Below are 15,030 nucleotides of genomic sequence, written 5' to 3' on the forward strand. Positions count from 1 at the left end.
TATGATAAGAATAACATTTAGCCTTTTGGGCCATCATATCTAATGCTTTGCTGGGGTTTTAATGTGTAATGGCAGTATGAGGCTGTGAGGACGCTACCCTCTCATCATGCCCATGCCTAAGACACCCATCAGAGAACTGGGTCAGTCCTCGAAGACAGGAAGTCAGAGCCGGACGGGAACTAGCTTCCAGACAATTTGAACACTGCGTCGCGGCCACAGCTGATATACTTGAACCCATTCAGCAGTCTTTTTTCTTTCTTTTTTTTCTTTAAGAAAATTACACAATCCACTTGTACAAATTTGACACAGTATGCAAAAAAAAGTTGAATTAGTGCATAGACCTGAAACATTTGTAGCCCGTTATGTTATACTAGATGTACTCGGAATGAAAGCAATGTTATTGCAATTACTGTTTTAACTGCATCCACTTTAAGAAATGAATTTGCCCTGAAGTCCAAATTTTTCACATTAATAGTCTTAATTCTATAACATCAGTCATTTTTGAGGCTCTTAATCTGCCATCAACCAAAGGAATTTAGGGTCCCCTCCCCCCCAGCAGAGGGCGCCTGAGTTCAATGACAGGATCAGCTGAGAGCCACCTGAAAACCATATAACATTGCCGCTTACTATATACATATCAAAATTGTCTTTTTATTTTTATTTTTTGGCCCTTTTCTTTTACAGTGTGTCTCCTGCAACAAGTCTTTTAAAAAGCTGTGGTCATTGCAAGAGCACATCAAGATTGTGCACGGCTATGCTGAGAAGAAGTTCTCTTGTGAGATCTGCGAGAAGAAGTTCTACACAATGGCTCATGTCCGCAAGCACATGGTTGGTAAGTGGCGGAGCGGATGCAGCTGCAGATGTGCGTCTCTAATATCCCACGCTGTGGTTCTGAGCCACCAGATGGCCTCCGGCTCCCAGGCATAGGGCATCAACCTCTCGTTTTTCATCAGAGCTTTCATAATTACACAGCTATCCCAATATTACATAGATGACATATAACACATTGCCTTTCTTTCAGATGCCTTCCTCTAATGTATTTATCCTCTTGGTATGGTTAATTAAAATGCAACTGAAATGTTTTTGTTTTTTTAGGCTATAATATTGTTTTGGGAAATTAATGAGTGATTGAAACATGATTTGCCCCTGTGGAGGTTTATGTCTCAAACACAACAACAGGCTGTACTGGATCATGCTACAAATCAAAACATTTAGTTTAAGGCAGCTTAAACATCTTCCTTCAAATCTGCAAGGCCAGAGCTTTTTCACCGCTTTGTCCCCTGACGGTTCACAGTCAGCACTTTGTATCCTCGAAAACAACGGGCAGTTGAAACTGTTTTTCATGTTGTCTGCCCTCACGTACAACTACCGTGAAGTCAAAATTTTTTATACACACAGGAAGAAACTGATCAGAGCATTCAAACACATGGGCTCTGAAATCTATATATAAAGTCACTGCACAGACAGAAAAGAATGTGCTGTTGACTGAGTTTGGAAGCAGTCAGGTAGAAAAAATCAACAACCCGGGGATGCGTGGTGTTTTAAAAGTGCAAATTGTACCCATTGCTATGCAATGGATGCAATTTTATTAAAATGTTGCTCTCCGTCCAGACTGTGTGTAACTTAAAATATACATGAAGAGGAGAGTTTTACCAGAGCAGTCAAAATGTAAAACAGGTAAATTATGAGAGTGACTTGTCATTATAATCTGTCAAACCTGTTTAAACTTGAATGGTACGTGGATGAACAACTCTGGAACACACCCATTTGTTGGAAACTAGGGTTGTTTGCTATTGTTAATTTTCCTTTGTTTTCCCTCTCCTTAAATCCCCCTTGCAGCTCACACCAAGGACATGCCATTTACCTGTGAGACATGTGGCAAGTCATTTAAACGCAGCATGTCTTTAAAAGTTCACTCCCTCCAGCACTCTGGAGAGAAGCCCTTCCGCTGTGAGGTGAGTTTCTGGCGATGTGTTCAGAGGCCATATGCCGTTTCCGGGCATTTCAAAGAAGAGGTTGGCTTTAGTGTCCTTCACAGCAAGTCAGAAATTGTAATTGCACACGTAGGTCATTACTGGCTCAGAATTACTCAACTATTTCCAACTGACTTAGGAAATGTCACAAATGAATTTACTTGTAATCACCTTGAATACAATGGCTGTGAACCACACCCCCCAATATATCCCTAAAATATATCCTGATGAAAAGAGCCTCCAAAGTGGTCCAAGGTTTTTTGTTTTTTTTTGGACCATTTTCCCTAATTGTACTTCTTTAGATTCAACACAGTTTTTCGACCACGAATGGTTAGTGAAGGTTACAGCATATTGATTTGTAGAATTTGTTCTGAATTTGGTGAAAGTAAAACAATGTCTCTTTTATTTATGAATTTGTGCAATTTTTGACCGACCCCAAAATGAGACTTCTACGCAGTCTACAGTTTACTGCATTAGGAACATTAAACCAAGTCACATATTAGCTTACGACACAGACAAATGGCATACGTGTGTTTTTGGAAAATGTGTTTTGGTTTTCAAAGTGCATTTCATTATTTCTGGCTGTATAAGCTGATCCGAGTCCCACTTCATGAATTCAGGAGAGGTTGACAGATGGGCAGCTGTACTCCCACCCAAGGCCCTTTTAGAACCAACCACTTGACTGGATCACGCACACAGGCCATATGTCTCCGGGTGGAACCACTGTAATTAAATGTACCAGGATGTTCTCCTCTACAACATTGGACTGGTCGTGCCTATTAAGGGCGTGTGCAACATAAAGGCCCATCTCCTCTGTGATCCTGTAGTATCGTGTCAAAGAAACATTGCTCGATTACCCCCTCCAAGAGATTTATTTAACCAAGCGATGTCGGTAAGACAGTAAATAGATGACTTTTTTGAATGGACCTGATTGTGAAACCCTTATGAATAAAGAGAAAGTGAGGCCACGTACTTTCAAATCTAGATTTCCATTTATCCACTTCAGTAATGTAATTTCTGAAATGTCATGAGTATTTAGGCCAGGTAACCGCCGAAGGCAAATACAAGCTGTGTAACCACAGTCAGTTCTGGGTTGTAGCTAGATAGTCACATCCAACACATTTTTAGAATTCAGATTGGTACATCTATATCCAGTTCTGCGCTGGTCTCTTTTGTAGGTACAGACACTGTTGTCCTTTTAGGCATCCATGCAGGCTTTTCAAATTGGAATTCCCCCCTCCACTGATTGGGGATAACATGATTATGAAACCGAGCTCCATAAAATGGAATAAAAGGTATAATAGTGCCAGGGTTGGGGAACAGGACATTCACACACACACAGACACAATTCAAATGGAAAATATTTTAATTGTATGATTTGCTTCAGGTGCAGGGTGTTATATAACCATTGTATCTCTGAACAGAACTTCTCAGTTTCCTTGTTCTGGCTCCTCAAATGCTTTCCTTAGATCTTTAGTTTCCTGAGAACCATGTCTTTAATATATAGTACATTGGGAATTTGTAAATCTCTTGTGAAGCTCTTAACCCCTGATAACCCTTTGAAATCCGTCCATTTCTAAACTGTTTTCGAGTATGAACTTGCGAGCGTGCGTGCGTGCGTGCATACTGCAGTTTCCATGTTATGTGAACTTGCCGGTTGTCTCTGTTTCAGAACTGTGACGAACGATTTCAGTACAAGTATCAGCTGCGCTCCCACATGAGCATTCACATTGGACACAAACAGTTCATGTGCCAGTGGTGCGGCAAAGACTTCAACATGAAGCAGTATTTTGATGAGCACATGAAAACACACACAGGTGAGAGCGTGAGTCCCACCTGGTAATGCTATTAATCACAACGTTGCACGCATTTTCCTTTAAATTACATTTCATCTATTGAACCCTGTCCAGGAAACCTTTTTATATTGAGGGATTTTGAAGGAAGCAAGGTTTTGAATTTTCGTTCCAGGGCTCTACCCTTCTGTCCCTTTCTGCCTCTTTAGATGAATCCAAAAGACGAGGCCCTAATGATATGATTTACTCAAGTGTTAACCCTTTAACTGTTTCCATAGAGTTTATCCAGTGCTGGGTTGTAAGAAAAGAACAATTGAAATTGGGTCATGGGGTAGTTTTAAAATTTTCTCTCAATGCACATTATCTATGCCACATTAACCCGTCCTTTTGAAAAGTATTCTATTTTTAATTTTGCAATGTACGATGCGCTATTTTTTTTTCTCATTTTATGCAAGACTTGTTTTTTCCTGCCTACTAAGCACCATCTCAGACACTTCATAGACAAATGGTGTTGTGATTGAATTAAAAAAAAGAAATGCCATGAAAGTAGTATTTGAAGTAGCAGTCACAATCCCAACCTTGTCCAGGGGAACATTTTTTAATCTGCCTGTTACATCTCCACATTCATGTTCTCTAAAAATCCGTGGTATTTTTTAAAACGGACCTTGAATAGCCACCTTCCAAGCCAGTCAGTCAGCCAGCCAGCCAGCCGGCCAGTCTCCATGTACTCCTCCCAAAAACGAAAAAACAAGAAAGTAGGCTTTATTTTCTTTTTTTTTCCCCTCAAGATGAATAGAGAGGCAGAGACGTCGCCCAGTGGGTGTAATGAGAGGGATGTTCACCATCAAAGTGCTTTGCGTTTACTTCGGCCTGGAATGACTACCCAAACATACACTGTATAACATCCCTCCCTTTCCCCGTTCCTGCTGCATAGCTGCTTTTTCGCAGCCGAAAACAGCAGCAGCCCACACGTCCCTTTTTTTTTTTTTCCCCAGCCTTGCCTGTCATGGGTGGACTCGCTGCTCCCCGCCGGCCCTCCAGTTCTATTTGCGATGTATAATTATCCTATGCTTTCCTCTCCACTGCCTTTGCAACCATCGCCCTCCCTCCTGCACAAGACACACCCGGGTTATGAGCCGCACACATGTTTAACACATACTTTGAAAGCTTGTCTCGCTGTATACTGATCTGATTTTTTTTTTTCCCCCTTCCTGACTGTGGAGAGCAGTGCATTAGGCGTCACCTTTTGATATTCCATGGGGCTGGTTGGTGGAGCGTCGCGCACAGTCTGTCGGAGTGAGGCATTTGGAGAGTCCTTTAGCAGCCTGTTAATAGATGCCTGTGTGGGTGGCAGCAGGCACACTCGGCAGCCCCGTGGAGGGAGGTTAATGAGAGTGGCATTCCGACTGAGCCGCTCTTGTTCATTTTCACATTTCCTCTCCTCCAAGTGTGAATTGTAATGGCTTCCCGCCGAGTGAGTGGGTTGGCGACGGAGACGAGAGTTCCAATTCAAGATAGAGAGTTGCTGCCTTTTTTTTTTTTTTTTTTAAAGCTCCGTTTTAGACCTGGTGTTAAAATGCATCCCAGAGTGATCCGATCACAATTGCACAGGCGTCGATATGTCCTTAAGCTTTACATAATGCATGTATGGTTTTTACATTGGAAGTGACCCTCCCCCAAGTCAGTTCTCACTTCCCTGCCCCAAGATCAAAAAATCTCAACATTGTTTCATTTTGTGGAGTCTGAAGGCATCGTTGCTTTTAAAATTGTGTTTAGCTTTTTGTAATATCAAAACTGAGGGTTTTAACTCCATTCGACAAGTCACGTTTGGCTGATCAGACTTTCGGGTTAGATTAACTTCTAAGGCAGAGATGAAGGCATATTCTTGATTTATTGGAAATATAAATAGAAAAGGTATTCTAGAAGACGACTATTTTGTGGCAAACAAATAACTAATGGCAGTAAGCTTAGTTATAACACTTGAAATTTCATGCCGTTCTGAATATAACAAACTCCCTGCTGTTCCTCTCATTGAGATTGTATTGATTTTATCTTTTGTTCAAATAAGATCGTTTAAAGCCTGTAATTGAGACCAACCTTGATGGCAGAAATTAGGAGGCTGTTTTGATTCATGTTAAGGTTGATGCTAATGATCTGATGACGATGATGACATGTCAATGTTCGTTTGTTACTAGAACGAGAACATGAACTGACTTGAGGGCTCCTCTCTGTGAAGAGGTCTATCCTGAATTGATTCAGGATAGACCAGGAATGTCTTCCTGTCCTTCCACTTGTGTCCAAATTGGACTGGAAGTGTGTAGAGTCCAGGGTTCGTGTCACTTTTCAATCAATTTTCGGAGGGAGTGTTGAACATAGTGGGGGGCGATGACTGTTGAAGAGCTGTAAGCTTTTGATTTTAGACAAGCTGTAGCACATCACATTTGCCTTTCACAGGATGTCTGATGATCCCTTCTTCACCACCGCCCCCTGGGAGCTCCAGATCTTATGTTAGTTGTTGATGTCTATCACTGTCTCACATTGGCATTTTTACCCTCCATCTGTGCAGGAGAGAAGCCTTTCATTTGCGAGATCTGCGGAAAGAGCTTCACCAGCCGGCCCAACATGAAGCGCCATCGCCGCACCCACACCGGGGAGAAGCCGTATCCGTGCGAGGTGTGCGGCCAGCGTTTCCGCTTCTCCAACATGCTCAAAGCACACAAAGAGAAGTGTTTCCGGGTCACCAGCCCCGTGGTTCTACAAGCCAGCGGCCCGCCCGTGCCTGTCCGCCTCTTTGCCAACACCTTCTCGTCATCCCCCCCGTCTGGTCCCGGCCCTTCGACTACGGCTCCTGGTACCAACTCAGCCCCCCTGGGCATCAGCCCATCAGGAGGCAGCATGTCTCAGCGAGGCCCCGTGGGACACTCGTTCTCCCACGTACAGCTCCACTCGACCCCCTCCCATCACCATCCACACCTCCCGCCGGCCCAGCAGCACCTCTCAAACACACCCCAGCCCGCTCCACCTCACAGCCACCACCATCTGGCTGTGCCCCCGGTCTCCCACCTGCCCCCTCCCCCAGCTCTCTTCAAGAGCGAGCCCCTAAATCACTGCGGGCAGGAAGACAGCAGTTACATGCATCACATGGGTCCCCCTGACAAGGGCCCCGGAGCTCCTCAACACCACTGAACTGTCTACAGAACTCCCACCCTGACACGCCTTTTTGTCCTTTTCCAAAGTCCTGCCTCAGTTCACGTGCGCTGTTCGGACCTGGTGTGAGCACGTGTCACGGGGGGACAGCTCTCACGTACAGATTTGAATGTACCAAAGTTTGGGACCTGATGCTCAGACGGCTCTTGATGGTGACAGCTCTCCCTCAGCTCTCTTGCGTGAGCATGCTGTCCTGCCGCCCGCTCCTCTGTCAGCGCAGGCAGCTCTCAAACCATGAAAGCCGTGTCTGAAATTTGTAAAACCTAGTAGAAATCATGAGTGCATCAATTATTGAACACGCTGAGGAGTTGAGCAGTCACAGTCTTGTCATTTTGATTTCAGTGACGAACAGACAAGACACGGGAGGCCCGTTCTTGCCTCCCAGTACACGACAAACACGCCGATATATCTGGTTCCTGCAAAACAGTGTTATTTGCATCTAGAGCAGGGGGAATCACATGATCGCACGTGACCGCGTACGTATGTTCTGGGAGCTGTCTGTTGACGACACATGTTGACATCAGGATTTCAACAGCCACAGTTCTACAGCCCCATTATGATGAGGGGGACAGGGCGGCTTCTCTGTTTTTAATAAGTCAAGATAAGCAAACATGTAAGAGTTTTTAGTCTTATAGATGCTCAGCGCGCACGTTATTTAAGAAAAACGCCTACTTAAAAACAAAAACAGACTAAAAAGAACAGTTCATTGACAGAAAATCACAGCACCTACAATTAGACTTTTTGTTTTGTCAGAAAATCTCCAAAGCGGTGGACCTTTCTGATTTTTTTTTTTTTTTTTTCTGTTCCTTAAGGGGGGAGAAAAAAAGTCCTTTTTGATCAAAAAAAGCTGCTGATGGAAGTGGATGTATGTATGTTTGTATGTATTCTCTCCACGCATCATCGAAGATGAGTGTCGGTGAACTGTTTTTGCTTGATGTCCAGTCAACCGGCGGTTGCACACCGGTCAGGACTGTCGCTTTAGTCTCTACCCCATAGCAATACCTTTCCTCCAAGTCGTACTTTGAGAGGCGCTGGCCACACAGGTGTTTTAAATGAATGTCGGAACTGGTTCTACCTTAACAGGCAGTGCGAGACACAGTGCCACTGGTAACAGTATAAAAGAGTGGGGGAATTTTTTTTTTTTTTGTAAAGGACATTGGAGAAAAAAAATGTTTTGTAAATGGTTTGTAGAATCTAGACTTTGTCTTGAGATTCTCATAGTTAAATGGTGCTTTCCATTCCAGTTCATCACAAAAAAAAAAAACGTTACAACGTTATTTCACTTTTCCAGTTACTTTTCAGAAGAGAACCGTTATGATAGAAGAACGTCGTGTCGTACAGACCATGTCTTGCCAGCCTGGCTGTTCTAAAGTGGATTAGGGGATCGACAAGATATCTTGCGATCAAGAAACTCAGGTTATGTAGGACATGCTCTGGCCACTCACACTCTCACACATGCTCAAGCACACACACACACACACACACACACGCAAGACAAAGACCATAGGGTCACTGATTTACTTCGTGTGATCAATGCAACCTCAGCTTTCAGTACTGTTGGTCAACCAATGCTTTTAGATAACAGAAGACTGTCAGATACTGCCACTGTGAGGGGCCGGGCACATGGCCCCATCAGGATTTACCCCACCTCCCTTCGCTGCTGTCGAAATGATACGGGTTTCCATGTCTAAAGGTCATTTGACACACTTAGTACATTTACACACAAACACACACACACACACACACATACCTGGGACCTTTCCTTCATCAGTACTTAGCAGGCAATTATGCATATTGCTCTCAGTCCAATATTCCAAGGCTTGATGTGAGGTGTTGTTGTAATGTTTTTTTCGTTTTTGATTTTCCTTCTTTAACCTACACCTTTCGGACACACTTCGATCCACACGGGGTAACACTTGTCTCCTGTTGAATGTTGCCTACGCAGAATAATTGTGTGTGCGTGTGTGTTTTCCCCACCTCTGATAGTTTTGCAAATATCAAGCTAAGAGCTTCTCAGCTTAGACACATAATTGTTTAGCACACAGTAGGAAATGTGGGTATGATTAGGCAGCGCTCAGAACTTCTATCCCTTGAAATTCATTTTTCGCCCAAGCGTGCACATGATCTAGTCGGCACCAGTAGATTGCATTTAGAAATGTGATTGCCGATAGTGTGAATGTTATTTCTTTAAAAGACACAAAAAAACAAGAGGTTGGCAGGAACTCTGGGTCGTTCGACTGCTGGCAGGTTTATGTTTGGGAGCAGCATTGTGTGGGCCAACTGTGTGCGTGCGTGCGTGTTTGATTTTTTTTTTTTCCAGAGTGCTCTTGTACCAAAAGCCTCTGTGTGCAGCGCTCCATCACAGTGTCACCTGGGGGTTCTTGAGACTGACACCTGTCTCTGCTGCTCTGACAGTCTGAGGTCATTCATCTCAGTGGTTTCTCGTGCCCCCTCTCCACGTTGAGACCCGCAATCATCCTGCCATTTCTGCGGGTCTCAATACAGCTGATGACTTGCTTCTCCCTCCCCACCCTCCCACCCAGCCATCTCCACCCCCATCGCTGCTGTGCTTCAGCCTTTTTTTTTCTTTGCAGTATGGCTTTTTTTTTCTTGCCCTTTTATTTTGTTCTATCTTTTTTGTTTTGTTTTAAAAAGCCTTTTCATATGTCGGTATTCTCTGCACTTTACTGCTGCGCAGGTGAGGCATGTGGGTTGGGGGGTTAATAGAGGGGCAGATGATGCATAGTGGGGTGGGGGGCAGTTGTAGCTGCTCGGGTGGGGTAAAGGTGGAGGGAGATTATGTCGAAGTGGATGTTTTTAAGCAAGGAAAGGAGGAGAGTCCCGGGTCAGGGGTCGGGTACTGTGGAAAGGACCATAGCAAACTGACTTTTTTTTTTTAAGAATGTGTGTAAATTATATTTCCTATTTTTTTAAAAGAAATACCCTTGGGCCTGCCCTTTTAAGTGAAAAGGAGTTTTTCCTCTGGCCCTGGTGATGTCATACTTGCGCCCTCCAAGCTGTTTCCAGTTCATTGTCCTGTTCGCTTACTGCGTTTTCATGTTTGTTTGTTTGTTTGTTTTTTGTTTCAGAAGTTTGCCGGATGAAACTCTTCCTCCTTTCTTTGTCATATAGAATGCACTTTCTACTAAAACTCTTGGCTAGTTGAGAAAAATAACATTGTATATTCTTTAAAGATGTTTTAAAAAAAAAAAGACAATATACTTTCCCCCTTTCTATTTCTAACCACTTAATGTAGCATTGTGTATTTTATTATTGTATCTGGTACAAAATGTGCAGCTTTATAATGTTCTGGTTTGTCTTTTTTTGTATGTCATCTGGAGAATGAGGAGGAGTGGAAAAAAAGAGTTGGGCCTTTTTTGATAATGTACATTTAACTGACTGCTAACTTTGAGAAGTAAAAACAAGTAGCCATGATTACCACGGTTCTCTGAGAATCTCTTTACCTTCTGGGAGGGGAGCAGGAAGTCTGAGACCAAGCTTTCCGTCCACATCAGGCATAGGGCCTCGGTTTTCGCAAACACGTTGCGCCACCAACTAGCAGAGATCCATAGGCGTCCGTTACTTGATTATTTCTGCTATATTTAGGTCAGAGTGTCAGCTGGCATCCGGCCTGCCTGAGCAGGCTCCACGTGATCCAACTGCACGCTGTTTTTATTTGACATGGACACTATGAAACCCCAGTTCACCTCTTGTTGTGGTTTCTGTAGATCAAAACTGAAAGCCCTATTACAAGGATCTTGTGATTATTTTTGTGTTCCTCAGCTGTGACTTTGACTATCCTGCGCCTCCGCAACCAGTGAGATGTCACTTGTGCAGGGAAAAAGAAGGAAAACGCCACCCTTCAGTCTATTTTCAATTCAATAATGTACCACAACCACCACTTTCTTTGAGGACGTATAGAGACGTTTACTGACGCTCCAATACTTTCTTAAAATACCAGGCCTTGTTGCTGTAGGTGCTTCAAGTGGCGCAGCAGTGAGTCACATTAGCCCTAAAGGTAGCAAAGCCACTGAAGAGAGAGCGTGTGTGTGTGTGTGTGTGTGTGTGTGTGTGTGTGTGTGTGTGTGTGTGTGTGTGTGTGTGTGTGTGTGTGTGTGTGTGTGTGTGTGTGTGTGTGTGTGTGTGTGTGTGTGTGTGTGTGTGTGTGTGTGTGTGTGTGTGTGTGTGTGTGTGAGTGAGTCACGGGTAAAGAGTGGGTGGTCAGGTACCGAGGCTCTTTTCAAGGGTGGAGAATATAATAACACCGCCTGTACGTCTCTCCTCCAACCTTTTTTGAGCTGGAAAGTTGTCAACCATCCCAGCTGTTAGTCATTAGACCTGGTAGAGTGTGGGGGGGGGACTCTGTGTGTGTGTGTACACACACAGATAAGGTGTGGAGGTGGACAGGGGGCTCCATGTTTTGTTTTTCATACCTATGGAAGTGGCCATGCGGTGCACCAGGCGCTATTAACATGGCTGCGGGTCTACAAGGCCCTGTGGAGACACAGCAATCGAGACGACCACACACACACACACACACACACTGTTATGTGTGTGGCCCCCTTCAGTGTTAGCTCCTTGATGGGATGTGAATGACAAGGTAATATAGCAATTCACCTGTAAACAGATGACTGGGGTGATCCACAAGGGAGAACTGGACTTCAGGAAGGTCTTTTTTCAGGGGTCTTTCTTGCTGCTCCTCTGAAACCCCCTCATTAAGGGTTTCCTTAAAACCAACCCCATCACAATCAACAACCATCAAGACTCCAGATTATTTTTAATTGTCATTATTCAGGCATAATGAAATTTCATTGACAGCTCCCAGCTCGGAGTGTGTTTTATAAGTGGCACAACAGTACAAATAAACATGTACATAGGGGCGGACATGGTATATACAGTTTACATATTCTGCTCACTTTATGTACAATTGGAGCTGGTATATACACAGAGTAGAATAGAAGTGTCAACTCCAATGCATTGACATTGACGGAAGACGGCTCACCGGAAGGGTCTACTATTAATTGTAAGCCCCTTTAGGTTACACGCGTGGACTCAGGTACGCTGCGGACGCGCGCAGGGTGAGAGGATTGGGAGCGATTTGCGACACAAAAACACACAGACGCGTCTGAGAAAATTCACCGACACGCCACATCCCCGTCGGTGTCTTCCTTTCGTCCGTGAACCGCGTGAAAGCGCCCGGCAAGATATGATTAAATGGGCAGGACTTGGCAGGCTGACGCGCACGGAGGCGCTCCCACGGAGCCGCGCCGCGCATAAGTAGGCGCTCCGGCGCCGGAGCGGGGCTTTTCTCTCTGCCCTCCCCGTCCTGCGGGCTGCTCTTCACCGGCTCGGACCAGATCGACGCCGCGGGACCGGAACCCTCACGCACGTAGGTTGCAAGGATTTAGAATTTTGTTTGTGATTATCCATATAAACACATTTTATAGCTTAAATCGGCGCAGGAAAAAGACAGGAGTCTGTAAAAATAGCTGCTTGTCAGCTGAGATGGTTAGTGGACCGGACGTGCTCACACAGTTGGACTCTTTTGAACCCACATGCAAATACAGCTTTAAGCATTATGATAACAATTGGGGGAAAACATTTTTGGCGTTTTTGTTTTCCGGGCTGGCTTGTGCTCGTATCCAAATTCAAAGTTTAAAGTTAAATGTGGATTTGTGCCTTTTATATTGATCTGAAGACAAAAATTCCTCCCTTAAATTGCCGTGCATCTTGAGATCCCTTAAGTTTACGCAAGGTGCTGTGTTCACGGACAACCACTCAAAGCTCGAGTTTTTATTGTCATTCTGCAAGCGTTATGAAATTTTATAAGGACTCCCTGCTAAAGGGACCCATAATAAAAAAGAACAGAAATTAAAAATAGACAAAGTATGGACACGGTAGAATAAAAATAGATTTAAAAACATATGATCGTAGCAAAAATGGGGCAGTGTCGTAGACAAAATACTGATTTAGAGTAAGTCACCATTACACACACACAGAGACACACACCGTTTGCATGCTGTTTATCTTCTGCTGTCTCAAAAGTATTATAAAAAGTATATCATTGTGTTTGTGTAGTCCCCTTTTCAGCGTGTTTTTGTACATGAATGTTCCCCAGAGCCCCCCCACCCCAGCTGGTATCCTCCGCCACGCTGTGGCCCTGCCTTGCGTGGGATGCTGTAGACTGACAAGAGAGGGTGGAGAGAGATATTTGACGCCGCAAGGCTTCAGCGTGGTTGAGTGATGGGGGAGTCGATCTTCACCTGCTGTTATGTCCCCCCCCACCCTCCAGGCGAGGAGGAGACCCCCAGGTCCAGGCACGCCGTCATCATGGCGTCCAACACGGCCCACATCCCAAATGACAAGCGCTTCCTCATCTTCTTCGACTTCGACGAGACCATCGTAGACGAGACCAGCGATGATATGGTGGTGCAGGCCGCGCCGGCCCAACACTTGCCGGCGTGGCTGAAGGACACCTACCAGCCGGGCCGCTACAACGAGTACATGCAGCGCGTCCTCGCCTACCTGGCAGAGCAGGGCGTCACAGAGAGCCACATCCGCGGCGTCATGGAGAAGATCCCCGCCACTCCTGGCATGCTTGCCCTCTTCCAGTTCCTGCGCGTCCGCCCGGCGCAGGACTTCGAGGTGGTGCTGGCGTCCGACGCCAACACCTTCTTCATCGATGCGTGGCTGCGCCGCGTTGGCGCGCGTCCGCTCTTCCACCGGATCTTCAGCAACCCGGCCACATTCAACAAGGACGGCCGCCTGGTGCTGAGGCCCTTCCACTCCCACGACTGCCTGCGTTGCCCCGACAACATGTGCAAGCAGGTGATCGTCCGGGACTACGTGGCACGCAGGACACAGGAGCGTGGCCGCCCCTACCAGCGGGTCTTCTACGTCGGGGACGGGGCCAACGACTTCTGCCCGGCGCTCTCCCTGGGGCCCCGGGATGTCGCCTTCCCACGGCGGGACTTCCCCATGCACCGGCTCATCACGGAGACCCATGAGGCCATGCCAGGGGAGTTCAAGGCGGTCACGGTGCCGTGGGTCAACGCGGAAGAGGTGGTGCAACGGCTGAGGAAGCTGGTGGCCGAATAGGCTGTTTGTGTGTCGGTGGGGTGGTGAGACGTGGGGGGAACCGGTCTGTTCTCTTGAAAACAACGGCATGGAGGTTGTGTACCTGGCGTTTAAAGTATTGGATTGTGTGTGTATGTATGTGTGTAGGTGTGTGAGGGTGCACGTGCACATGCACGTGCCTCCGTCGTGTTATTGTTTTGGTCTGAAGGTCAGCTCCCTGGTATAACAGCAGCAGGCCAAAGGTTAAATGTACCTGCCACTGTCTCCCAGAGCGAGCAAGGCAACAACCAACAGCCGGGAAAAAAAGGGAAAAAAAATATATGGATAAATAAACAGAAGGGCTTTAGAAGAATAAACAGCCCACCTTATATTATACAGACCTTGAACAGCAGTGCTTAAGGATTTCTGAAATCACGTTATATAAATTCACATATTTATAAATTAATATTATAGACTATGATTGCAAGAAAATATTTACTTACTGTGGGTGCTATTTCTCAAAGTTTCGTGTGTGTGGGTATATATATTTGTATACATACCCACACACACACACACCAAATATTATCAGTAAGTTCAATCATTAACTCTATGATCGAGTGTAAAGGGGCATTTTATCACATATTATCAAAATGACTTATAACACGTGTCTCCTATCACGTGAGTGTGAGTGTGTGAGTGTGTGTGTGTGTGTGTGTGTGTGTGTGTGTGTGTGTGTGTGCGCGCGCGCGCGCGCGCGTGTGCGTGCGTGTAAGTGCATGTGTGTTGAACTTGTTTATCCAACTGTGTATGGACAATTATTGACACCAGCAGGAATAAAGCCATCAACTGAAACCCTTTTGTGTCTTCAATTTCCTAAAAATATTTTTTAAAAATCCTTTCAACTCCAGTAATGATGTATTACACCAAGCTCCATACATGTCACCTCTGCCAGCATTCACAAAGACAACATTCCTCAAAAATGAATCAGCTCCATTAAAGTT

General features: G+C 45.2%; 2 protein-coding genes across 6 annotated transcripts in view; both read left to right on the plus strand.

Annotated features, from left to right (window-relative positions):
• Positions 1 to 9,506, plus strand: part of znf652 (zinc finger protein 652) — a 17,057-nt gene extending 7,551 nt beyond the window's left edge. For all 4 annotated transcript variants that reach the window (XM_086176160.1, XM_086176162.1, XM_086176161.1 and 1 more), the window contains 4 exons: positions 685 to 832; positions 1,840 to 1,955; positions 3,646 to 3,790; positions 6,333 to 9,506. In XM_086176160.1, coding sequence (XP_086032286.1) covers positions 685 to 832; positions 1,840 to 1,955; positions 3,646 to 3,790; positions 6,333 to 6,952 — 1,029 coding nt within the window. In that variant the 3' untranslated portion in view covers positions 6,953 to 9,506. The remainder of the gene's footprint in view (positions 1 to 684; positions 833 to 1,839; positions 1,956 to 3,645; positions 3,791 to 6,332) is intronic.
• Positions 9,507 to 12,209: 2,703 nt separating this feature from the next.
• Positions 12,210 to 14,881, plus strand: phospho1 (phosphoethanolamine/phosphocholine phosphatase 1). Of its 2 annotated transcripts, none has more exons than XM_086176182.1 (2): positions 12,210 to 12,362; positions 13,266 to 14,881. In XM_086176182.1, the coding sequence occupies exon 2, from the start codon at positions 13,304 to 13,306 to the stop codon at positions 14,069 to 14,071; it is 768 nt and encodes a 255-aa protein (XP_086032308.1). In that variant the 5' UTR covers positions 12,210 to 12,362; positions 13,266 to 13,303; the 3' UTR covers positions 14,072 to 14,881. The 2 variants fall into 2 exon arrangements, with proteins under 2 accessions (XP_086032308.1, XP_086032307.1); XM_086176181.1 differs by having other exon boundaries at positions 12,271 to 12,362; positions 13,092 to 14,881.
• The last annotated feature ends 149 nt before the right edge of the window (positions 14,882 to 15,030 follow it).

Source organism: Fistularia commersonii, chromosome 28 (genome assembly GCF_037954325.1).
Source record: "Fistularia commersonii isolate RoL2024-O1a breed Wild chromosome 28, RoL_Fcom_v1.0, whole genome shotgun sequence".
Taxonomy (NCBI): Eukaryota; Metazoa; Chordata; class Actinopteri; order Syngnathiformes; family Fistulariidae; genus Fistularia; species Fistularia commersonii.

Excerpts from the sequence above, each read along its gene's own strand:
- phospho1 (XM_086176181.1), top strand. The coding sequence starts at position 13,217 with ATGGGGGAGTCGATCTTCACCTGCTGTTATGTCCCCCCCCACCCTCCA.